General features: G+C 38.0%; 1 protein-coding gene across 1 annotated transcript in view; it reads right to left on the bottom strand.

Moving 5' to 3' along the window:
* Nucleotides 1-25408, bottom strand: part of LOC134223270 (V-type proton ATPase 16 kDa proteolipid subunit c) — a 43705-nt gene that overhangs the window by 2289 nt on the left and 16008 nt on the right. The window contains exon 2 of the mRNA XM_062702422.1: nucleotides 20260-20449. Within this exon, the coding sequence (XP_062558406.1) occupies nucleotides 20260-20449 (190 nt within the window). The remainder of the gene's footprint in view (nucleotides 1-20259; nucleotides 20450-25408) is intronic.

Here is a 25408-nt window from a genome sequence, read left to right as displayed (position 1 = left end):
ATTTTTCAGGACAAATTGATATTTACCGAAGCTTTTATATAACTATAGCATATATACAATAATAATTTGAGGAGATTCACAGTAATTAGGTTTGATAGGATATAAATCTTTGGATATATGTCGGCTTGGGGCGGTATTGTCAACTGTATAGGAACAAGGTCATCTCCAGGATTAAAAGTCGCCTAACACCTCAATGCATTTAAAAATCATCCAAATAGCTTCTACCTGAATCAGAGATGATTTCTCGCTTAACTTTTCAAAAGGACCTAAGTAACATTTTTTTCATGAATTAATTTGAATAGTGCAATCAACAGAAAAACATGAAAGGTTTTGTTTGCAGTACTCAAATTAATTCATGAAAAAAATGTTACTTAGGTCCTTTTGAAAAGTTAAGCGAGATTTAAAACAAAGGATATGGTTTTAACAGTAGAAATTAGTTTTAGGCAAATTCTGATATTGTCGTAGTGCCAGTTGTCAAGAAATCAACATGAAATACGACATTTTTAAACGAAGCATCATTTGAACATAATCCATAGAAGTGCAAGAAATGTGTCCCCTATTCTAAATAAATTTAGCACACTTTTGATATAGTTTTTGGTCCAGGCTCGTCTTGCCCCGAGGGGGTGGTCATATTGCCCCATATGGTAAATATAGGCATCATAAAAACAGCCTTTTTAAAACCAGTTTATAAGATACTGAAACTTTATTAATCAGTGTTTATTGATACTTATGTCAAAGACGGGTCATCATAAAGGTGTTTCATGGAGAAATCAGCAGAATTTGAAGTAGTGTCACTATTTTACAAGAGTTACCGCTTAGTATGGCCATCTTGCCCCACTTTCCCCTATAGATTAAAATTTTTAATTCATGTAGACAACAGTCAGATAAATATAGTTACCAAATAAAGAAATAAAGAAAAAAAATTACACATTGTGCAAGATTTCAACACGAGCTTGAGCTTGAGCTTGATTGACTGCCCGTAGTTGCTACTCCATTATGACCAGATCAGCTGTTCCTGCACAGAGAACCAAAAGATGTTTGCTTGGGACTAGCACTCATCTTCAATGTTCAAGTACTGGTGATCTCATTTGCTAAGTCATACTGGCGCCTGCCACGTTAGAATGCAAGTCAATGTAGGGAAAGGGAAGGAAATGATGATGTAATCACTCGCCCACTGCAAGCCGAATATACCTCCGCACTTGCCACGAGTTCATACGGAACTTATTGGATTTTTTTGGGTTAGGTTCGAGAGGCAGAGGTTCGTCTTGGTTAACGAGATGCCAATGTTAAAGATAGAAGAAAGCAACTGGTGGAATTTCTAATTGGATGTAGGAAACGAGCTTTTAAGTTCATTTCCAATTCTAGCAGCTACTGCTAGAATAGTCAAGTTGAAGGAATAGGATAGAAATGGAAACGGTATGGAGGTCCATTTCCAGTATTAGCGATTGCTAGAACATGAGAAATATAGAGAAAGATGCAAAGTAGGAGAATGGAACGGACCTGGGATTGAACCCACGACCTCGAACGCCTCGAGCAGTCATCGGAAAGCCCTCTGGAAGATCCGGAGCTTCCGTAAAAGTGTGTAGGTTTGTGACTAGTGAAAGTGCTCTGAAACCAAATGCTCCCAAAACGGTGCTTCGGAAGATTTGGAACATCCGTAAAAATGGTCTATTCCAAAAGTTCATCCCAGAGATTCGCATTATTTCGTAATCATCCAACCTGACGAATAATGGATGCAATCAGTAGTGAATGTCTTCCATGATCCCATAAAGCTCCCGAAAGGGTCATCCAAAAGATCCGGAGCATACGTAAAAGTGGCCAATTTCTAAAATACATCCCAGAGCTTCGCATTTATTTCATAACCAATCATTATGGCGAATTGTCTGTGCAATCAATTGTGCAATTCTTCTGCGACCCGCAAATGCTCCTGATACGGTCCTCTGGAAGATCCAGATCATCCGTGAAAGTGGCCGATACCAAAATATCATTCCAGAGCATTGCTTTTTTATTCGCAACCATCCATACGGGCAAACTGTGCACGCAATAAATCGTTTAAGGTGATTATACAATCAAGCCATGTGGTGAATTTCAAATTCACCACACGAGTTTCTACTCCTATTATCAAATATTCAATCTAGCGTAATAATTGTCGTACAATGCTGAAATTAAAGTCGATTGTTTAGCATGAGTATGGAAACGATCTACGAATGTTTCATCCCCATGGGCGTTGTGGTTCTCTCAATTTGTGCTCTTGAAAAATTATTAGAAAAAGCACGTGGTTTCCAAGATGGCCGATTTGTGGCTTTGTTGTATAACCACCTTAAGTCTTCTGAGGTGACCACAAATGACACTTAGAAGAATCTGTAAAAGTGGCCAATTCCAAAAGTTCATCTCAAAGCAAATTTTCGAAACTGTTTATAGGTATATAATATAATTGATTATGCAATCGATAGTGACAGTCTTTTGTGACCCGAAATGACCACAATACGGTCCTCAGGAAACCCGGAACATACGTAAAATAGGTTTATCCTAAAAGTTGATCCCAGAGTTGAGCATTTTTGTTAGTGTTCACGTAGTAACGGATTCAATAATGAAAGTCATCTGTGACCTGTAACAAAACGGTTCTCCGGGAAATTTGGGACATCCGCTAAAATGATTAATTCCAGAAGTTTATCCCAGAGCTCCCTATTTTATTTCGAAACCATCCATAGCGCGGAAGTAACTGTGCAATCAATAGTGAGAATTTTCTGTAACGTCTGAACGTCCAAAAGTTCATCCCACAGCTTTGCTAATTTTCGCTTTCATTCATATGGGTGAATTATGTATGCAATCAATAGTGGAAAGCCTCCGCCAGCCTTACGTTTGAGATCGCAATACGTATCTGTCAAAGATACAATCAAGTGGTGGAATGAAATGGAATTGTACAAACTCGTCTGATGACAAGTAAAGACATTCCACTGATAGCTCAAAATAATTTTCTTGTCAATAATAAAAAGTCCTTCGTAAAATCCGGAACATCCGTAAAAGTGGCCTATTCCAAAAGTTAGAGTAATAGATCATAATTAACCGGCGACGCTGGCGTTCCTCCTTTAATTCCTTCGAAGCTTCTCCAGATACTCCTCTGGAAGTTCTTCTACAAGTTCCTCCGGTAATCCCTTCGGAAGTTCATCAAGTAATCCCTCGGAATGGTAATCTCCTCCTAATGGCATTCTGAGAATTCTGAGATTTCCTCCAGAAGTTCATCAAGTAACTCCTCGCGGAGTTGCTCCGGGAACTCCTCCGAAAGTTCTTCTGGGAGTTCACAATAGGACAGCCCCAAATAAAGGAGTGTCCAAAACTACCAAAAGGCCAATTTTCGATCTGGGCGAATAGAATGTGATGAATACGTAGCTTATAACCTATATTTTTATAATCAGAACGCTTTTTATTTTTTAGATTTTATTTAGGGAGGGGCGGGGGGCGTTCAAACTAGCCCCTCCTAGAAATGATATTTTTATGTTTTTTGGGAAAACGTCTCAAAAGTAATATAATTATATATCGTTACAAAGCGTTTGAACACATCTATGCAATTGGCTTGATAATGTAATAATAGCTCCGTCCCGAATTTAGTTTTTAGTAGTTTTGTCAGGGTGTCTACTCATCTGTAAAAACAAAATTCCCTGATTTTTCCAGTTTTTTTTTCAGGTGTTTTACATTAATTTCCTGGTAAAAACAAACGAACCATATATAGATTTTAGCAAGATCAATTTAAAAAAGTAAATATTGCGAAAAATATTATTTTAAAGAATATTTTGGTGGCTTCACAAAACAATGTTGTGAATTACTTAAGAAATTACTTCGCAAGTTTACCCAGAAATTGTTTAAGCCATTCAATCAAAATTCCTTCAGGAATCACATAGGAAATTCCTCCAGGTATTCCTTTAAAAATTTCTCCATAGATTCCTCCGGATTTAATTTGAAAATTTCTTTGCTAAAACTTTAGAAAACATCTAAAGGATTTTTTTTCGGAAATTCCTTTAGAGATGCATTTGGCGATTCCTTTACGATTTTTTTAAGTTCCTTCAGGTGTTTGTTCGAAAATGTCTTATGAAAATTCCTCGGAAATACCTATATAAAATACTTTGCAGATTTCTTCAGATATTGGTTAAGTTTTCTATCGGAAATCTCTTTGAATTTTATTTCAGCTGTTTTTTTAACTTAAGAAAACTTCTTAAGGAAATGTTCCGGAAATATGTTTGGGAATTTCTCCAGAAAATCCTTCAGAACTTCTTACGAAAACTCCTTCAGGAAATGTGCAAAAATATGAGATTGCTGGGTCCATGACGTTAGGTATAAGGACGTTAGGCATAATACCTTCCCTATGTCGTGGGCTGTTTTTGGGGCATATTATGCTTAACATCCTTTATGCCTAACGTACTCATGCCTAACGTCCGTATACCTGTTCGGATGACCAACATCTAGCTTGTTTTAGTTTTTAATCAAAATATAGTTAGCTTGGACCTAGCAGCCAAGATACCGGTACTATATGATAAGTGTTAAACGACCAAGTTACGGCCACATTGAGAGTTGACGTAAAGTCAATGTCAACTTCTCCCCACGAACAGCCTAGATAGCCGTGTGGTGTCGGCAGCCGGTTGTCTGGCTAAGAATAACGCTACGGATTGCCTGTTCCAGTGGTAAAAGTCCACCATACAGGTGACCCCTAATTCTTGGTGTGATGCGGCTTTATGCTTACCGTGCCTATGAATGAATGGTTAGGGGGGTCTAAAAAGAACCTAACCGCTAACGGAGCCTGTGAAGCACCAGGGCACCCTTCACAGTATTGAGCCCTTATTGCGCTAACCGGAGCTATGGCGTAGTTGAATTTTGCTTCTCCGGAATAATCGGCTACTCTTATTCAATCTCAACTTGAGGTTAAATAAGGGTGGGATTATGAGTATGTTTTTATTTAGTTTTTCATCTAATTGTCACCTATATGGATTCGCTATATGCGTTTTTCACAGTGTACTCTGTGTTTCGTCTTTGACGTTCTTGATACGATACCGACTTGGTTTCATCGTTGCTGTTCACATAAATGTTGAAGTTGTGGAGTGTATTATCGTAATTCACAATGGCTACAGTTAGGATAGCTCAAATCAATCTTCAGCACAAAAGAACAGCAACGATTAATCTTTGTAGACTTATGCAAAATGGCAAATCCCAAGTGGCTTTGGTGCAGGAACCCTATTTTCGCAAGGGTAGCTTTTACCTAGGTAACCTAGTGAACCCGGTTTTTGCTGCTTTCAGTAATGAAATGGCAAACTCTCGATCAATGCCGCGTGCATGTGTACTTGTTAACAACGCTATCGTTGCTACACTTATCTCTGAACTAACAACCAGAGATGTATGTGCTGTCACAATTGATGCAACTGGCGGATCCCCCGTCAGGAAATACGTCTATTGTTCGGTTTATTTACCACATGATGAACCATCCCCTACGGATGCTTTCAAACAAGTGGTCAGTTATTGCACGTCAAAAGGCCTTCCGCTAATTGTCGGTAGTGATGCTAATGCTCATCACATCATCTGGGGTAGCTCGGATATCAATCTGAGAGGCTCCAGCTTGATGGAATACTTAAGTAGTACCGAACTTGGTTTACTTAACATAGGCAATCGCCCAACCTTTATGGTATCTAATAGAGCAGAAGTATTAGACATAACTCTCTGCTCCAATCGAATCAGTCACGAGTTGACGAATTGGCATGTGTCAGATGAGGAATCCATATCTGACCATCGCTACATCTATTTTGATCAGTTGAATGTTTCTTCGCAGACCTTGCGTTTTAGAAATCCCCGTTCAACCAACTGGGATCTCTATACAGAGTTGCTCTCGACAAAATTTCATGGATATCTACCATCCATTGAAACTCCTACCGACTTGGATGATGCCGTTGATACTACAACGTTGCATATCGTGGAAGCTTTTGAAGAAGCTTGCCCTTGCGTTCTGTGAAAACCTCAAGAGGAACCCCGTGGTGGAATTCCGATTTGGCTAAGCTCAGGAAGCAGTGTAGAAGGAGTTGGAACAGACGCCATTCAGCAGGGACGGATTCTTTCAAGTTGGCTCGCAAAGCTTACAAGAAGGCTCTACGATCTGCTGAACGATTCGGCTGGAAAAACCTTTGTGCAAATGTTTCCAATTTGAGTGAAGCCACTCGATTGAATAAAATTCTTGCGAGATCCAAGGATTTCCAAGTTGGCGAAATTCGCAAGCCAAATGGCGACTACACTTCTTCTGACGAAGAAGCGTTAGAGCATTTATTTGATACACACTTCCCTGGATGTGTAGATATTGCATCTTCGGATGTTCCTGATGTCTTTTCATGTAGTTATGGGTCTTGGGCTCAGGCTCGTAGAATCATAACTACTGAATCGATTCAATGGGCTCTTAATAGTTTTGCTCCTTACAAATCTCCAGGGGAAGATGGGATCTATCCCGTTCTTCTTCAGAAGGGTTTTGAGCATATCAAACATGTTTTGAAAAACTTTTAGTATGCAGTTTTGCTACTGGGTATATTCCCATATCCTGGCGGGATGTCACTGTAAAGTTTATCCCAAAAGGAGGACGTGCTTCGTATGAAGAAGCAAAGAGTTTTAGACCCATCAGTCTGACCTCATTTCTTCTGAAATGCTTAGAACGTATTATCGATCATCACATCCGTGATGACTGTTTGGCAAACATGCCTCTTCATGTTAATCAACATGCTTACCAATCTGGAAAGTCCACCGTGACTCTTCTACACAAGGTTGTCTACGACATCGAAAAAGCATTTGCCCAAAAGCAATCATGCTTGGGTGCGTTCTTAGATATTGAGGGTGCTTTTGACAACGTGTCTTTCGATGCAATATTGGAAGCCGCACGATGTCATGGGCTACCTAATATAATTACCAAATGGATTCACCAGATGCTTAAAAACCGACATCTCTACTCGACATTACGTCAAGCAGCGATTAGGGAATTAAGTGTCTGTGGCTGCCCCCAAGGGGGAGTATTATCTCCACTTTTGTGGAACCTCGTTGCAGATACGCTATTGAGATTACTCAATAATGGCGGTTTTCCTACCTATGGATTTGCTGACGACTATCTAATATTGATAGTCGGTTTGTGTATTACTACTTTATTCGACCTGATGCAAAACGCTCTTCAGGCAGTCGAAAGTTGGTGTCGCCAATATGGCCTTTCGGTTAATCCGAATAAAACATCTATTGTTCTTTTCACGGAAAAACGTAACCGTAACGGTATTCGCCCATTACATCTTTTGACTCTGAAATCAATGTAACGGATCAGGTAAAGTATGTGGGACTAATTCTTGATTCCAAGCTCTCCTGGACTCCTAACATTGAGTTCAGAGTCAAAAAGGCCAATGCCGACGAACTTTTGGTAAAACTTGGGGTCTTAAACCTAAATATATCAAATGGATTTACACAACAGTTGTACGACCAATTTTGGCTTATGGATGTCTTGTGTGGTGGCAAAAGGGTGAAGTGAGGACAATTCAGTCTAAATTAGGCCATCTTCAAAGGATGTGCCTAATGGCAATGACTGGTGCGTTCTCTTCGACTCCCACGGCTGCTCTCGAGGTTCTTCTCGACGTTGTCCCACTACACATACATCTCAAACAAGAAGCACTTTCTTGTACTTACCGATTATGGGTTCTCGGTTTCTTGGAAGAGAATCCTGTAAACCGCAGTTCTATACACACTTCGTTGTTACAACTCATGGTTGATTGGGACAGAACAGTCCTTGCTCCAAGTGATCTCACACTCGCTAGTAGTTTTCCTTATAGGACATTTTCAACACAATTCCCCTCGCGGGATGAGTGGACATCTGGCTATTTGGAGAGAAGTATGTCGGACAGCATTGTTTGTTATACTGACGGCTCCCTCTTCGAAGGTAGAGCGGGTGCAGGTGTCTACTCGCGTGAGCTAAGATTAGAACAGTCACACTCACTGGGTAGACACTGCACTGTCTTTCAAGCGGAAATATTTGCCATTATGTGTGGAGTGCAATCTGCACTTCAGAAACACATAATGGGCAAAGTAATATACTTCTGTTCAGATAGTCAAGCAGCTATCAAAGCCCTCGCTTCGGCCAACTCAAGGTCGAAGTTAGTAATCGCATGTCGAACTCAAATAGAGGAACTGAATTCAGTTAATACATTGCACCTTATATGGGTACCTGGCCATTCGTCCATAGCTGGAAACGAATTGGCTGATGAGTTAGCTCGCACTGGAGCATCACAAGACTTTTTGGTCCTGAGCCAGCTATTCCAATATCTAAGTGTTGGGTGAAGCGTTTGATTAGCTCTTGGGCTTCCACTCAGCACAAACGGTATTGGAGTAGTTTGGATTCATGTCGACAAACAAAATTGTATATCCGAGAGCCATCTCCGGTAGTAGCTAACTATTTAGCTAATCTGTCTAAACAGAATTGCAGTGTCTTAGTCAAGGCCTTGACAGGTCACTGCCGACTCAACTATCACATGGCAAATATTCAACGTGTTGAATCCTTTGTCTGTGATGGTTGTGAATCCGATTATGGAACTTCTTATCATCTGATATGTAACTGCCCAGTTTATGCGCAACTGCGTTTCCAAATATTTGGTAAACACTTACTAAGTGAAATTGACTACAGAAACCTGAACCTTCAAAGCATTCTGTTGTTCATAACCCGTTGTAGTAAGGAGCTATGAGCTTTTGTACGTGTTGTATACGTTGTATGCCCTCTTCAAGGGTACCTTTCCTCAACTTCCCATTTTTCTCCCATCCATATTCCTTTCCTTTTTGTTCACTTCCTTTTCCGTCAGGTGCGTGATGAGAAAGGCTGTGAAGGCGATGGCACAAATCTCCCGAATTGAGGTGAACGTGCCCCTGGAGCCGACGTTCTGATACCTGATACCTGATAGCTTGGACCTAGCAGCCAAGGTACCGGTACTATATGATAAGTGTTAAACGGCCAAGTTATAGCCTATTCAGATTACGCCATTTATGATCATAAATATCATGATAAACAACAACCTGATGCCATCTCCATACATTCAATTTTCCGCTTTAACACGATATTTATTACGATAAATAATCTAATCGTAATCTGAATAGGCTATTAAGCTTATTGAAGCAAATTTTGGCAGAATAATTTCAATGGTTACAGCGTTACTAGCGTTCTATTACTGCTTTACTGTAAAAACCTTCGGAAAATGCTTCAGATATTTTTTTGAAATTCCTTGGGATTTTTTAGGAACTCATTCAGAAGTATCCAAGGATGTTATCGATTATTTGGTAATCTGCGTTCGATCATTAAGTAGTTTATCAATAACTCATTCCAGAGGCCTAATTTCAAAATGTATTGTATGGTGGACTTTTAGTGCGAAGGTTTTTCTACAACTCTTCTTAACAGGTCGATGTTCGAATTCCACTATTAAAGGAGTTACGGTTCTCGTTGCTATACTCATACTAAATGATAATAAAATATGCAATCATTTAGTCTGAGTTACTGCTACTAGCGATATAGCTCCGTTATTAGTGAAATTCAAACAACGAACTGTTAGGCATAGTTGAAGATAAACCTATGCACTAGAAGTCCGCCATATAACATTTTGAAATTTAGCGTCTGGAATGAGTTATTGACAAACTACTAAATGATCGATAACATCGTTGGAAGTATCTTAAGGAAAACTTTAGAAAACACTTGGAGGAGTTTTTCCAGATATTTTGCTTTTAAGAATTCTTTGGAAATACTTCGAGAATATCTTTAGAAACTTCTTTGAAAAATCCATTCGGGAATCCTTCGGCTTTTTCTTTCAAGAATTCCTTTAGCAAAAATCCTTCACAAACCCCTACACACTTTTTTCGAAAATCCCTTCAGGTTAGGCACATTTCGGGAATTTCTTAAAGAAACCATACGAAAAAACGTCCGGAAATTCGTTTTGAAATTCCTCCGGGAATTCTTTTCCATTTTTGTCTTGGAAATTCCGCCAGAAATAATTTGGAAACTTGCTAATCATTCTTAAGGACACTCTTTTAGTGATTTCTTTGAATAATTCCTTGGAAAACTGATCCCGAAATTCCTTCGGAAGTTCCTCCAGGAATTGCTTTGAAAAATCCTAACTAATTTAGTATTTTTAAATATTCCTAAAAAAATTCCGAGGGGATACTCAAAAGAATTTACAAAGCAATCCCTAATTGATTTCCCGAATAAATTCCTAGATTTCACCAAGAATAGCTTCGGAAATTCTCCAGGAATTCTTTAGAAAATGGCAAAACGTTTTTTGCGGAACAACGATCCATTAACGTTCACTACATTTTCAGTAGATTTGATTGGTATATTTATTCAAATATTTTTAAGGATTTTTTCATCTTTTAAGAGAATTTCACTCATGATCACCGGGTATTGAAATTTCCCTGATTATGTCAGGAATTCCCTGATAATTCCAGGTTTTTTCCAGGTGGGGAGAAATTCCCTGATAATTCCAGGTTTTAGGTAGTAGACACCCTGTAAAAGCATATTTTACGCAATATTTAACGAACAAAACAGTTTGGTACCCCGCAATACCCCGCAGTAAAACATCATGCACTACACTATTGAACTCTTAAGCTTTGAGGATCATGAATAAAATTCTGCCCAAATTCACCATTTTGTAAGATACATGAATTTGAAAAATTGCCCATTTTTGCCTTTCTCGTGTACTAAGTATACGTAGAAGCTATATGATCGCTCCAAAAGCATTTAAAAGAAAGCCCAAACACTCATAGTGTTGTATACCGATCGACTCAGTTCGACGAATTGAGGTGATGTCTGTGTGTACGTGTGTGTGAATGTCTGTATGTGTGTGAGCAAAAATTATCTCATCAAAAACTCTTAACCGATTTACTCGCAACGAGTTTCATTTGTCAGAGAACGTTGTTCCATTGCTCCCTATTTAAAATAGGTTGGATCGGACTATGGGCTCAAAAATTACATTTTCTTATATTGTACGAGAAAGATAACATTACCGCTAGGGGGATTAATCAGGTGTTTTGTTAAACTTTAATTGAAATTGGTTGCGAACACATTTTACATCACATTTTAAGAGGGGGGTATGTCTTAACGTTGCGCCTAATTCAAGAAAAAATCAACTATCATATAAAAAGCGTCTCACGCAGTGAAAAGAGAAGGGGTTCAAAATTTACAATTTTGACATTACTACATTATAGAAGCGAATTATAGATTTAACCATAACGTGGTAGATGAGTAGTGTGTTAAATAACTCCTTGTCACAATACGTTTTTATATTTATGAAAGAAATCCTAATGATATATCAAATAAATGAAATTCCATTTCGTTGATGTCACAATATGACGCAAATTGAATCTGTTCTACCCTCCTTTGCTGGTTTTATAAGTTCTACTCAGTGAATTTTCAACACCAGAAGTTAATAGTGCTTTTTTGATATTTTTAGGAAAACTGTGTTGCGTCCATTTGTCTATGACGTGCAGGTAAACCCTTTATATGACTATTAATATTTTATACAGCATCAAACGGGCTTATTGCAAGCCAAAAAAAGTGACAAAATTCCGTTGGTTTTGTAGAATATGACAAAAGTCGATACAATGCCGAAAATTGGTCCCATATCCCATTGAAGGCTCAGAAAACAATATTTTTCTTTTCTATCTGTGTGTTGATGATGAATACCACCATTTGGATTAATTTGCCCAGAAATGGCATATACGAGATAGCAAATACAGTTGGGATCATCAGAGAACATATTTGCAATCAATGTTATGTTTCATAATACGAAACTCGAAAATCAGGTGCCAAATTGAGGAGCTCAAACAGTACCTCTTTAGTACAGGTTACCCGGGGACTAGAGAGCTCAATTTGGATGAATCACCTCGTGGGCTTGTTCTAGAAACCTACAGCTTTCGTTTGGTGCCTAAAGATCTAAAATCGGTTGAAATTTGAGTTTTTGTGATCGTGATGAAATCTTGGGTCCAAATGGACCCCAATGCACAATGTGTCACTTTTTTTGTGGCGCTTCTCAGAAATGTCGCTGGAAACTGATATTTTCAGGAAATCTTAGTTTCCGAAAGTTAGGAAAAGTCAGAATTTTTCAGATTTTTATCTCGTTGCGTTACAAAGTTAAGGCATTGTTTTAGGTGAGCTAGGGTCGAAATGGACCCCAATGCACTAGGAAGGTTAAAAGTATGCATTCGCCCAAAAAAGAGAGTAAATGACTCATTTTTTAAAAGTACGCATTTGCCCGGTATAATGCAAAAGAGTAGATGACTCCTTCTTTAAAAGTACATATGCTTTTGCCCGGAATAAGGCAAATGAGTATATGACTCTCTCTTTAAAAGTTTGCATTTGTCCGGAATGAAGCAAAAGAGTAGATGACTCATTTTTTTTTAAAGTAGGGTTAGGCGGGGCAAGATGGGTCACGGGGTAAGATGGGTCAGGGCCGTTTTTGAGCATTGTGTACATTTTAATGTGGAGATTATGACTTTGTAGGAGGAATAATTTGGTTCTACTTTATTATCACTCGATTTGATGATAAAATTTTATTTTGGTAGAGTATGGCAAGGTAAAATATTTTTCAGCATTGTTTCTTATGCGAAACACACTATCTATAAAACGTGTAATCTCGTCGAGCAATGTAAAATTTAAACATTTTTAGTAACATAGTGAACGTATTATAAGTAATGTAGGTGATGTTATACTAACTGCGTTGAAATAAATAAATTTGATCCAAAATTAGACATTCTAACATGAACTTACAAATGGGGCAAGATGGGTCAGCACATACTGAAGGGCATAGTTCGTATTCAAAACATATTTTCCATTGCTGGTTTGATCATTTTAAGGTTACTTTTTACCTAATGATGTTAATTTGTTTATTGAAAATGTCTATTTTTTGTTTTTAAGAAAGCTATACTTGGACGGCTTGTTTTCATAAAAATTTGGAGACATTTTTTAATGTAGAGCCATTTCTTCATCCAAGGCTTGAAAATTAATTTTTATTCAATATAATCATTGGCAATAAAGCTATATATCTGTGTGTAATTCAATATTGAGAATAAAAACAATATTAATTGCAGTATTTAAAGGTGACCCATCTTGCCCCGCTGTTTGACCCATCTTACCCCGCCATTTTTTGATTGACAGAAAAATAGACTTCTACTTTAATGACTCGAAATGGAATAAAAAGTGGAGTTTTTGTTATCTCATACCACTGGCTTACAGATTATGAGCTATTTTTATAGATCCATGTTGAAAAGTTGAATTAAAATGTTTCTGTTTTGAGATATTCAGGGTTCGCCTTAGGCGACCCATCTTGCCCCATCATACCCTACGCATTTGCCCGGGACAATGCAAAAGAGCAGATGACTCCTTCTTTAAAAGTACGCATTTTCCCGGAAAAAGGCAAGAGAGTAGATGACCCCTTCTTTAAAAGAACGCATTTTCCCGGAATAAGGCAAAAGTAGATGAGTCCCTGATTAAAAGTATGCTTTTTATCGGAATAAAGCAAATGAGAGCATGACTCTCTCTTTAAAAGTATCCATTTGCCCGGGATGAAGCAAAACAGTAGATGACTCCTTCTTAAAAAGTACAGATTTGTCCGAAATAAGGCAAAAGAGTGGATGATTCCTTCTTTAAAAGTATGCATTTGCCCGGAAAAAGGCAAAAGAGTAAATGACCCCTTCAAAAGAACGCATTTTTCTGAAAGAAGGCAGAAGACTAGATGATCAATTTTTCAAAAGATCGCAAAAGTCGAAGCGTACAATGATTTTTTTCTTGGTGGTGCCCACTTCGGGAAATGACGAAGTTCCATATGAGATTTTGGTCCATCAGCCGGATCCCGCAAACATATTTTTATTGCGTATTGCGCTTTTTGTCTACAGCAATTAGTTTGCTGTATTCATAGCTGAGCCTTTGTAAAGGATTCTTATCCTATTTGGGCACCTCGAATCAATTAATGCCATTTGGCATCAACGATTAAATGTCTGTGTCTGGAACAAACTTGGGACAAATCACAACTAAATATTTTATTGCCTACTTTCAGGATTTCCTCTTCAGTCCAGACACTGAATCAACAAATAAAACATACACAAAATAGCACAAATGATACAGACTCGATCGAATATTTACAACTATTCGAACAACATAAAACCAACCGTAACAATTGTATTGCCCTCTCTTTTAATCCCACGGAAATTTTACTAAATATCAGTTAAAAGCAGGACTACTCAAAACTATGAGTAGTCTTGCGAGCAAATCAAATGTTTACGCCACTGGAAGTGAGCGAAACATGGCACTCATAAGACCTGTTTTTCTTTTCCGAAAGATGATTTCTAGGCAAAAATCTTCGTGAATGAGCATTCTCTTCTCGTGAGAATGAGTGAAAATTACGTTCACTGGATTAGCTGAACACCTACTTAAGAAAGATGCAGAGAACTGTACGATTTGTCATAGGTGCCACGAAAGTTATTGGAATTTTCAGTGCAAAAGGAACAACATTGAACGCTCGACCATGCTCTCTGTACTTTTAAATATTCTTCCTCCAAAATACGCAGATTTTCCAAATTTCTGTGCGTATTCATGAACGAGTTTTGCTATGGAATTCGATAGCGCATGCAATCTTCAAAATTGGGGAGACTTGATTCTCTCTCTATAATATCTACTCAATAAATATTTTTTTAAAGCAAACCCTTCATTACATCTGTGAAATCTACAAAAAACCCAGATTAATCCACCTAGCGGTGATAGTGCCTTTCTCGTTTCTTGTGAGTGAGTAATTTCTTCGCACTTTTGGTATGAAAAAAAGTATTTTGGCCATAACTTCCGAGCCCATAGTCCGATCCGGCCAATTTTTAATAGGAAACAATGGGACATGATTATGCATCGAATGTTGCGAGTAAATCGGCCGAGAGTAAGTGCCTAAATAGAGAAAAATAATTTTTCTTGTAAAAACGGGCCATAACTCCGAAGCCCATAGTCCGACTGGGCCGGTTTTCGATACGAAACAATGGGACAAGATTCCGCGTCGAATGCAACTTGTTGCGAGCAAATCGGTTGAGGATAAATGCCTAAGAAATGAAATGGTTAAGGATAAGTGCCTGAAAAATCAGTGAGATGATTTTGCGCACACACAGACATCACTTTAATTCGTATATTCGTATATAACACTAAGGCTCTACGGGCTAATAGCCTTCAAGTAGGGGAAGGTGGGTAGACTTGATCCCCGGGGAGACTTGAACACCCCCTGTTTTATCGAGAACTAAAGTAGTTTTGTTCTAGCGTATTTTTTAGTATAGATCCTCTAGACAAATGACCTTTATGTGGTGAGTTATTTTTTGGGTTGACAACCTTATTTATTCTGCAGGGCGGTTTGTATGTTTTGACCTTCCTAAAGATTTTTTTATTGGCCACGCAAAATTTGAATAACTTTTCATAACAATGACCAAATGCTTTCGTTTTTTCACAGCACAAAGCCATAAATGTGCTTAATGATTTGTACTGGTGGAAATGTCAACATTCCATCAAAGTTTTAAGATATTTGGATTTGAAGTTATTGCCTCAATGTGGGGACATTTGATCCCCCATTAGTCACCCATACAAAAATATGGCGAAAAAATTCAAAAAAATATAAATCTGTTCTCAGGCTTCTGATTTTTTGTAGATTTGACAGATTTGATGAAGGATTGACAGGAAACATTATTTTTTGGGTAGATATCATAGAAAGAGGATCAAGTCTCCCCAAATTAAAAAATAACATATGCTGTCGAATTCAATAACAAAAATCGTTCATGTATACGCACAGCAATTCGGAAATTTCGCGTGTTTTGGAGGAAAAATATTTAAAAAATCTGAGGGCACCTTTCTAATTTTAACAAAGCAAGCTCTTGAAGAGGGATCAATTTCCCCCGAATATTTTAAAAGTAGACTTTTGACAGCACTCTAAAAATCGATTATGTATCAATAACAACAATATTTTAAGGACTGTCATACATCAGTAAGGTTAAATACATACTTAATGTGCTTTTATATGAAAAAAAATATTTGGCCATAACTTCTAAGCCCATAGTCCGATCGGGTCAATTTTCAATAAGAAACAATGGGACAGGATTCTGCGTCGAATGTAACTTGTTGCGAGCAAATCGGTTGAGAGTAAGTGCCCAAAAAGTGAGCTAGACTTTTTAATGTGCATTTATATGAAAAATTTTTTTTGGCCGTAACTTCCAAGCCCATAGTCGGGTGAATTTTCAATAGAAAACAATGAGATAGGATTTTGCATCGAATGCAACTTGTTGCGAGCAAATCGGTTGAGAATAAGTGCCCAAAAAGTGAGCTAGACTTTTTGCGCGCACACACACATACACACACACAGACATCACTCCAATTCGTCGAGCTGAGTCGATCGGTATACAACGCTATGGGTCTCCGGGCCTCCTATAAAAAGTTCGTTTTTGGAGCGAACATATAGCCTTTACGTATACTTTGTATACGAGAAAGGCAAAAAATAGCCGCTTGAGAACAATTTATATTTTCTTGAATTTTTTTTGCCAAACTTCTCAATTCTCAAGGATCAAGTCTCCTCATATTGTGGCAACAACACAAAATCCAATTATCCTAAATTTGTGGTGTAATGTTGTCATTTTTATCAGTGAAGATCATTTAGCATATTTACGTCTTTGTGCTATGAAAAAAATATAGCATTTTGTCAATATTAGGAGAAGTTGTTAAAAATATTGCGTGGCCACTAAAAATATCTTTAAGAGGGACATTACACAGTAAAACATAGAGTAAATAAGGTTGCCAATCAAAAAAAAAAAAATAGCTCGCCACATAACGATCATTTGTCTCGAGGTAAAACAGCGGAGAATTAGTGCTTCCAATAAAACAAGTCTTCCCTCCTTCCCCTACTCTATAAAGTTTGAGCTTTAAAACAAAATCGGAATCGGCAGATCTATTGCTTGCATGACTGTATACCAATTTATAAATTGTGACGTTAAACACCTTCAATTAGCTAAACTGGTGAAATGCCAATAAAAGCAGCGAGCTAAATGGCTGGCGAAGTTTCAGAGCGATCATTTTTCCAAGATCCGTAATTTCATTTTCGCCATGATCAAAAAATCATCCGACGATCTTAGTCAATAGTTTCAAAATAGTTGAAAATAGTGACTTTTTGCGAGAAAAAGTGACTTGAGGTCGAAAAAAGAGACTTTTTAGTGACTTGCCCGAAAAAAGAAAAAATATTTTAGTTACTAGATAAAGATTGTCGCTTCGGTTCCCTTTGGTAACTAAAATATCTTTTGAAAAAAGTGACCAAGTCACTAAAAAGTAATCCGCTACCAGGCCTGTAATGAATAGATCATTCCAGAGTTTTTATGATTCTTTTAATTTTTATGCCAAATAGTCTTTATACCAAATGGCCCCTGGCCATTCACCTCGTTATGCCAAACGGACTTATGACAAGAAATATAAGAGAATCCACATAAAAGTTACTATAAGCATTTGCCGGGAATAAGGCGAATCATAATTGAACGCTTTTAGAGAAGCACACATTTGCTCAAACTTTTTACAGCATGCGTTTAACCCTTTATAAGGCAGACGAATCTAAACAATAAATTAACAAAAACAACAATAGGACACAATGTTGACATGGTATTAAACTCAAATGTATGTTTGTTATACATTAAACAGTTCAGAAACATTGAAAAATTGGTGGCAATATAGTTGCAACTGCCCGGCAAGCGGGAAAACAGGCAACAACAAAAATTTAAAAAGATTTTTAAAAATTTGGTTTTACGTAGAACCAGTCAAATCAAGGTACGTTACATTTTTGGTGAAGAGTCATAGTCAGAAAACGCATTATAAGTAAAAAAAAAAAATTTTCGCGTTTTTTCTCCCAAGGGGGGACCCTTGGGAAAAAAACACAATTTCGTCAAAAATCCAAAAACCAAATATACAGAAAGGCAAAGCTTTTTTCACGCTAATCACGTAGTAATCTAGCATAGGAGATTCAAAATCATTGATACCAACGGAAAAAAATATATCTTTGTCGTTTTTTTAACGAATTATAACTGAAAATCCTTCTTCCACTCGAAACTTACGATCTGTTCGTAAAAAAACTGTTCTCAAATTGACATTTCAATTTTTTTTATGGCTTAAATTCATCTGGGGTGTTACAAGGAAGCAAATAAAGTCACTACATGTGAAATAATAAGTAGAGCTCTTGTTAATAAATAGAAAAACATATTATTTGTTGGTGGCAATATAGTTGCCACTGCCTTATAAAGAGTTAATGTTTCATTGCAGATTCTACATTGTTCCTGAGAAGTTTGCTTATATCAATTAGAAGCGACCATTCATGTCATTCGAAAAACGGCGTGAATATAATAATGATTCAATGATTGATTCAAGCTTATAACGATTGGCAACTAAAAAATTGGAATGACTTCAATACTTTTCTATCAGAATAATAATGCTTTCACAGAGATATGACTTTATGTGAATGAATTCTTAGAATGAATCCTTAAAATTGTTGCACACCACTTTCACTCCAACATTACTTACGATAGCTCCATTGTAAACAAAGGTGATAGTAAGGCCTAAGGCACGAAGCAACTCATAAGCAGGATCAGAAGCAGCGTTCTGAAAATCAGTGTAGAGTCGTACAGCGATCATGTCACACCAGCAAGAGAAAGCTGCTCCGCATGGCGAACCACGGACCTTATGCTAATATTCATTAGTCTAAGTTTGAAGACTAAGAACAACTCTTTGTATGAGATATATTAGATTGAAATGTACTTCTTTGTAGTTTTTTTCCCGAGCCATTCTTTTCATTCCGGTTTTAGTTGCCACCCGTTAGGAACAATTTCTGGGGAACGGTTTTCTGGGGAATGTTATAGAATCAAAGATACATACAAAACAGTTTGATTAACATCTATCTATTAACTCAATATTTAGATTTAGTCATTGAAACAAACAATTATCACCAGTTTTCTTATTGGCGACAAGATTGATTTCCAATTGATTCTGATAAATCCGAATGAATCGATTGTCATTCGAAAGCGTACAAGGTTGACGGCATTTTATATCACGTACGGATTCCATGATAATTATTGTCAGTAAACACACGTACCGGGACAATAAATCGATCCAACAACAGACATTGAGCTATTTTAGTAAAATCAAAATTAATTCTCCCACAAAAGATTAACATATGCTCCACACTCTCAGTGTGTACACATGCTCGCACGCACATTCTATCATCGGCTCAATAATTGACGTGTGCTGTCCTGCCACGATGTCCACAATGAACGTGTGAAATCCTACCATTCCGGGAGCGCTGCTGTTCGGCAGCGTTGTTGCCGTGCCCGAGGGGTCAGTGTTGCGCATACTCGTCTTCTCTCTCGCACTCTCTGTTGCCGAGTATAGGAGTTGTGATAATACCGGATTCATCTCGGCACCGTCAGATTTTCTCATCGTCGAAAGGTCAGCGAAAGAAAGGGTTCTCGATAGTGGCACAGAACTATTGATTTGGAGTTTGCTCGGCCACGAGATGCATCGATTCACAAAAAAAGTGAACTTTAATTATAAGTCGTGTTCCAGTTACAATTTAATGATAAATCAAGAATCAAGAATTCACATTTTAAATTGGTTCACAATTATTCACAACTTCACAACTGAATTATTTGACCATTGAAATTGTCCGACTAACGGATAAAATATCGAGTAAGTAAGAAGTCAAAAAGTGGCCCACTGTTCGAAAGTTTACCTGGCGCAAATTTAATTTTTTGAGATAGTTCTTCTACTCATTATTGTAGGCCATTTTTCATCTCTGCTAAAATGGCAACCCTGCTGCTGAGTTACGGCACTTTCAACTATGCGAGATTGACGCTTTCATTCCTTCTCCGATCGAAGAATGAATGAACGAAATTTTCAATGTATGCAAAGTACACATGCCAGGCAAACCAACAAACACGACCCAACGCAAGAGGGAAAAGCGTGTGACGTCGAGGAGAGATTTAATTTCTTCAACTCTTTGTCTGCTCCGCCTAATTTGTTTATCGTCGATTGCTTTCGCTCGTTGTCGTATCAGGCGTCAGGTCAGTCGGACTCCCGTCTGATTGCGTTGCGACTCTGTTATTTCGTCAGTCCGTTTGCCGTTCATCGTGTGCGAGTTCATCGCGATATTATGCTAGATGGATAACATTGGGATAGTGAGGGATGATAATTACTTGTATAGCGTGTATTTCGTTGGCGTGTCCAGCGAACCGGCGATAAGTACAGCAACGACCAGACCGTAGATGGCAATGATACCCGCCATGACAACGGGAATGATGGACTTCATGATCAGCTCAGGTCTCATCACCGACATGGCGGCAATACCTGTGCCGGATTTCGCCGTTCCATAGGCGGCTCCGAGGGCTGGAAAGGAAAACGAGAGAAAGACAATCAGCATTAGTCATCACGGCTAGTTGTTTTGTTGACTTGAAGTGGTATAGTAAACTACCATATTTTTGCAACGTGGACAGATTTCGTATGCGTCATCCCGAGGCGCTCACAACCATCGTCCATTTAATAAATACTTTTACAACACATATATGCAAAGCAGAAACCAAACAAGAATCGGTTTGAACCGCATTGTGGAAGATTGGTCAGTTCAAAGCGAAAATGGTTTGGATATGCGAGACAGTGATAAAGGAGAGCAGTGTTTCCCAAATGACCCTTTCAATGGAAAAGACGAAAATGTTTGAAGAAAGTAAATAAATTAGACTTTTATTGCAAAGTATTTCTTCACCTATTTTCCAGATCTCAAGCATCCTTTAGTACTGCAAATATCAACCCCTGCAGAAAGCGTGGAACGGCAACTTTGTCGCGATATATCTCAGGTGTTTTTAGTTCAATTGTTATTATTCTTTCCAGTTATATATCAGGACTTCGTTAGTGACAAAAGATTGTAAATCCATGCATTGGCCGCTGAGAACCAGCCGGAATGTTCCGTTCCACGCTTTTTGCAACACTTACAAGTCGCATTATGTTGTACCACACTGCTTGAAAGCCGTTCAAATTGAAACCATAAAAAAATAAAAAAAATAATGACAAGTGAGTTTAGGAATTCAGGAATTTGTTTGGGGATTGATTTATTGATCGGCTTTATCGGTCAGTCCTCCTCAACCCTAGCAGCACAATCCAGACAAATTTGGCCAGCAGCTCAAATGTGACTAAATTTGATTGCATTTGAGTCACATACACTTTTGGGCAACACGTGTGTCGCTCGGGAAAGTATGAGGGAGTAGATAATCGAAAGTAATTATTCAAAAATCAACAGATTGGAAGCTGTCCGCTAGGGTGCGGACAAGTATGAAGCGACAGAATGTGAAAGGGAGACATAGAGATCTTCAAGTAAATAGCACACAATCGAATCGTGAATCTTCTTGCCTAATGCTACGTTTTGACAGGGCAAGTGAGTTGAACAACTCAGTTGAATTCAATTGACTTGCCAAAAGTTGAACATGTTCAACTTTCTTTTCGTTCAAGTGAATTGAATTAAGATGTTTACACGTTCCATTCGCGTGCGATTCAAGCGACTTGCTCAATTCACTTGCCTTGTCTAAACGTAGCATAACGGTTGTGGTTGTGAGCGGCTTGCTTATGCTACGTTTACACAAGGCAAGTGAATTGAGCAAGTCGCTTGAATCGAACGCGAACTGAACGTGTAAACACCTTAATTCAATTCACTTGAACGAAAAGAAAGTTGAACATGTTCAACTTTTGGCAAGTCAATTGAATTCAACTGAGTTGTTCAGTTCACTTGCCCTGTCTAAAAGTAGCATTATGCTACGTTTTGACAGGGCAAGTGAACTGAACAACTCAGTTGAATTCAATTGACTTGCCAAAAGTTGAACATGTTCAACTTTCTTTTCGTTCAAGTGAATTGAATTAAGGTGTTTACACGTTCAGTTCGCGTTCGATTCAAGCGACTTGCTCAATTCACTTGCCTTGTCTAAACGTAGCATTAGTGCTATGGAAACCACCACGCCAAGACAGGCCTGCCATAGCTGATAAACAAATCAACCATAATCACGATCGCAAAATATGTTTCAAATCTAGACCAACATTTGAAAATGGCGGTCCTTCTGATTCTTCATATGTGGACGAGAAGGAATAAATTTTGGCTGTTACGCCCTTTTCAAATGTTGGTCTAGAAATAAGGAATTTAGGAATTTAGAAGGGCCAGGATGAATTTTGGAATTTCGGAATGTGAGAATTTATTTAGGGATCAAGGAATTGAAGAATTCGGGTATATAGAAACATAGGAACATAAAAAATAGCGTGCGACCCTGAATTTAGAAATTTGAGCATTTAGGAACTTGGGAATAAACGATTTTAGAAATTTAAAAATTTGGGGTTTAGTAATTCATGAAATGAACATAGAAATTTGAGAATAAATGGATTTTGAATTTTAGGAATTTATGCATTTAGGAATTTGTGAGTTGAGGGATTTTGGAATTTAAAATTTTATCTCGTAGTCTTCTAGAGTTCTTCCAGAAAGTTTTAATGAAGCTCGTTTAAGAATTGGGTCCTAAAATGAAGAATCGATATTCGATTTTCTTTCAGGGAACGATGAAGGTAATCATTCTAAACGTGTCAGTTTTTCCTTAGACTCAAAAATCGAAAAGAACATTGTTTAATTTGAAATTGAAAAATAGATGAAAAATGCTTCCTCGACATTTTCGGTCTTGTTTGACGTACGGATTCAAACGCAGTAGCAAAACACCGCAGGGCACTTGACTCAACCTTTGACAGCTAATATATGGGGCTGACGTTTTGGGCTGATGGTTCATTCGTTCTGAAATGTTGCACAGCCCAAAATTTGCCTTAAAATGTCTTAAACACAAAAATATTATTTTTACTGATTTAGAAATTTACCAGAATTTTTATAACAACTGTACAAGTATTCTTGACCGATGCACTATCGTTTGCAACAATAAACGAGGTAGAGCTTTAGGACCCAATTCAGCCTAAAGCCTTCCAGGAATCATTCGTGTGTTCCTCCAGGAATCCCACAGGAATTACTCCTGCAGCTCTTGCATGAATTCCTTCTGGAATTCAGCCAGCAATTCCTCCTGGAGTTCCTCCAGGAACTTTACTAAGATATCTTAAAGAGTTTCTCCAGAAATTCCTTCTTCAGTTCCTCCAAGAATACCTAAAAAATGCCTGAAAATCCGCCAGAAATGCATCCTGTATAAACTTCTTCTGAAGTTCTTCCTATACTTCCTTTCTATAAAATCCTACACACTCAGTTCAGCTCGGCATTTTTTGATTCTTTTGCCGAAATCCGCACTGGCATTTTTTATTCTTTGCCGAGATCCGTTTCTGACTTTCTTCTGATAACTCAGCTGAAAAAATAATTTGTTTACTGCGGCCCGTAAGCATACGTTCATTCAGCTGACATTTCAGCAAAAGAACTTAAACCGAGAAGCGCACAGCCGAGATCCGAGAAAAAAATAAGTGTATACAAGATTTTAACCAAGGAATTACCCCTAAGGAGGTGTCAACAGAGATTTCTCCTGGAGTTCTTCCATAAATGTCTAATGAAATTCTTCCAAGAATTTCTTCACTTAAGATTTTTGAGAGTTGCTTCAGAAAATCTTCCTGGAACTTCTTCAGTGATTCCTTCTTTGGTTGTAGATTGTAGTTTAGTTGATTGTAAATTGTGAATTGTAAAGTTTGTGACTTTAATGTACAATAAGGAAATCTGTTGCTAATGAGCTTTATTATGTTTTAGTTATAAGTTTTTCAATAAGACCTTAGTGGTCAGTTGGATTCACTAAATAAATACAAATACAAATGAGTTGCTCCAGGAGTTTTTCCTGTAGTTGCTTCAGTTGCTCCACGAATTCATCCATATCTGTTATAAATTTGATAAAATATTTACTCGAAACGAATGGCAGTTACTATTATATTTATTTATTTATTCTGACTTTCTACAGGAATCCATGCTAAGTTCCGCCAGGAATTCCTTCTAGAGTTACTTTAGAGCTTCCTTGTTGTAGCTCTTCCAGGAGATCACCCAGTAATTTGAAGCTCCACAAGATATTTCTCCTGGAGTTCCTCCAAAAATTCCTCCTATAGTTCCGCAAGGAATTCCTCTTGAAGATCCATCAGGAATTCCTCTTAGAGTTCCAATAGGTATTTCACCTGAAATTTCTTCAGGAATTCCTCCTGGAGTTCCTTCAAGAATTTCTCCTCTCTCCGGCAATTCTTCTTAGAGTTCCTTTGTGAATTCATCCAGGAGTTCTTCCTGAAGTTCCTTTAGTAAATCTACCTCTGGTTCATCCAGGTTATCTTTTTGGAGTTCCTACAGGAATCCTTCTTGGAGTTCCTTCAGAAATTTCTTCTGGATTTTCCCAGGATTTCCTCCTGAAGCTCCTCTAGAAATTACTTCTTAGGTCATCCAGCTATTCCTGCTGGAGTTCCTGCAGGGCTAACTTTTTGAGTTGCTTCAGGAATACCTCCTGGAGTTCCTTCAGGAATTTGTCCAGGGATTCCACCTAGCGTCTCTTCAGAAATTCTTCTTAGACTTCCTTGGAAATTCATCCTGAAGTTCTTCAAGGAATTGTTTCTTGAGTTCATCTAGGAATCCTTCCTGGAGTTTCTACAAAAATTCTTCTTGGAGCTCCTTCAGAAATTACTCCTGAAGTTCATCAAGAACTCTTTCCAGGAGTTTGTCTCGGATTTTTTTATGAGCTCTTCCAGTAATTCCTTCTAGACTTCTTTTAGGAATTCTTTTTAAATTTTCTTCGGGAATTCCTCCAGGAAGTAATTCATCCAGGAGTTTATTCAGTAATTCCTTCAAGATCTTTTGGAATACCTCCAGAAGTTTCTTAAAAAATCATCTTTGTGTCTCTCGAAAAGCGTATCTTGGAGTTAATCCAGGAGCTCATTCAGGAATTCTTTAATAACTCACGCCTAGGGGAATTCAGAATGATTTCCTGGGGGATTTCAGAATGAATTCCTGGGGGAATTCAGAATAAATTCCTAGAGGAGTCTGGGGCAATTCAGCATGAAATTCAGAATTAATATTTAACGGAATTCGAAACGAATTTCTGAGGGGATTCAGAACAAAATCCTACGGGAATCCCGAATGAATTCCTGGGGGAATTCCGAATGAATTCCTAGAGGTTTCCTAATGAATTCTGGGGTTACGATTACATCGATTACAAAATTTGGTTCTGCATATTAAATGATGCCTCTAGAAAGCAACTATTGGATACTATTGTGACTCGGGATCAGACTTGTAAATACAGTGTTGACCCGATTTTGTCACTCCCCGATTTTGTCTACCCCCGATTTTATCACGTTTTCGACCCGATTTTATCA

Source organism: Armigeres subalbatus, chromosome 3, assembly GCF_024139115.2.
Source record: "Armigeres subalbatus isolate Guangzhou_Male chromosome 3, GZ_Asu_2, whole genome shotgun sequence".
Classification (NCBI taxonomy): domain Eukaryota; kingdom Metazoa; phylum Arthropoda; class Insecta; order Diptera; family Culicidae; genus Armigeres; species Armigeres subalbatus.
Note: the sequence above shows the minus strand (reverse complement) of the source record. Positions and strands in the feature narration are given on the sequence as shown.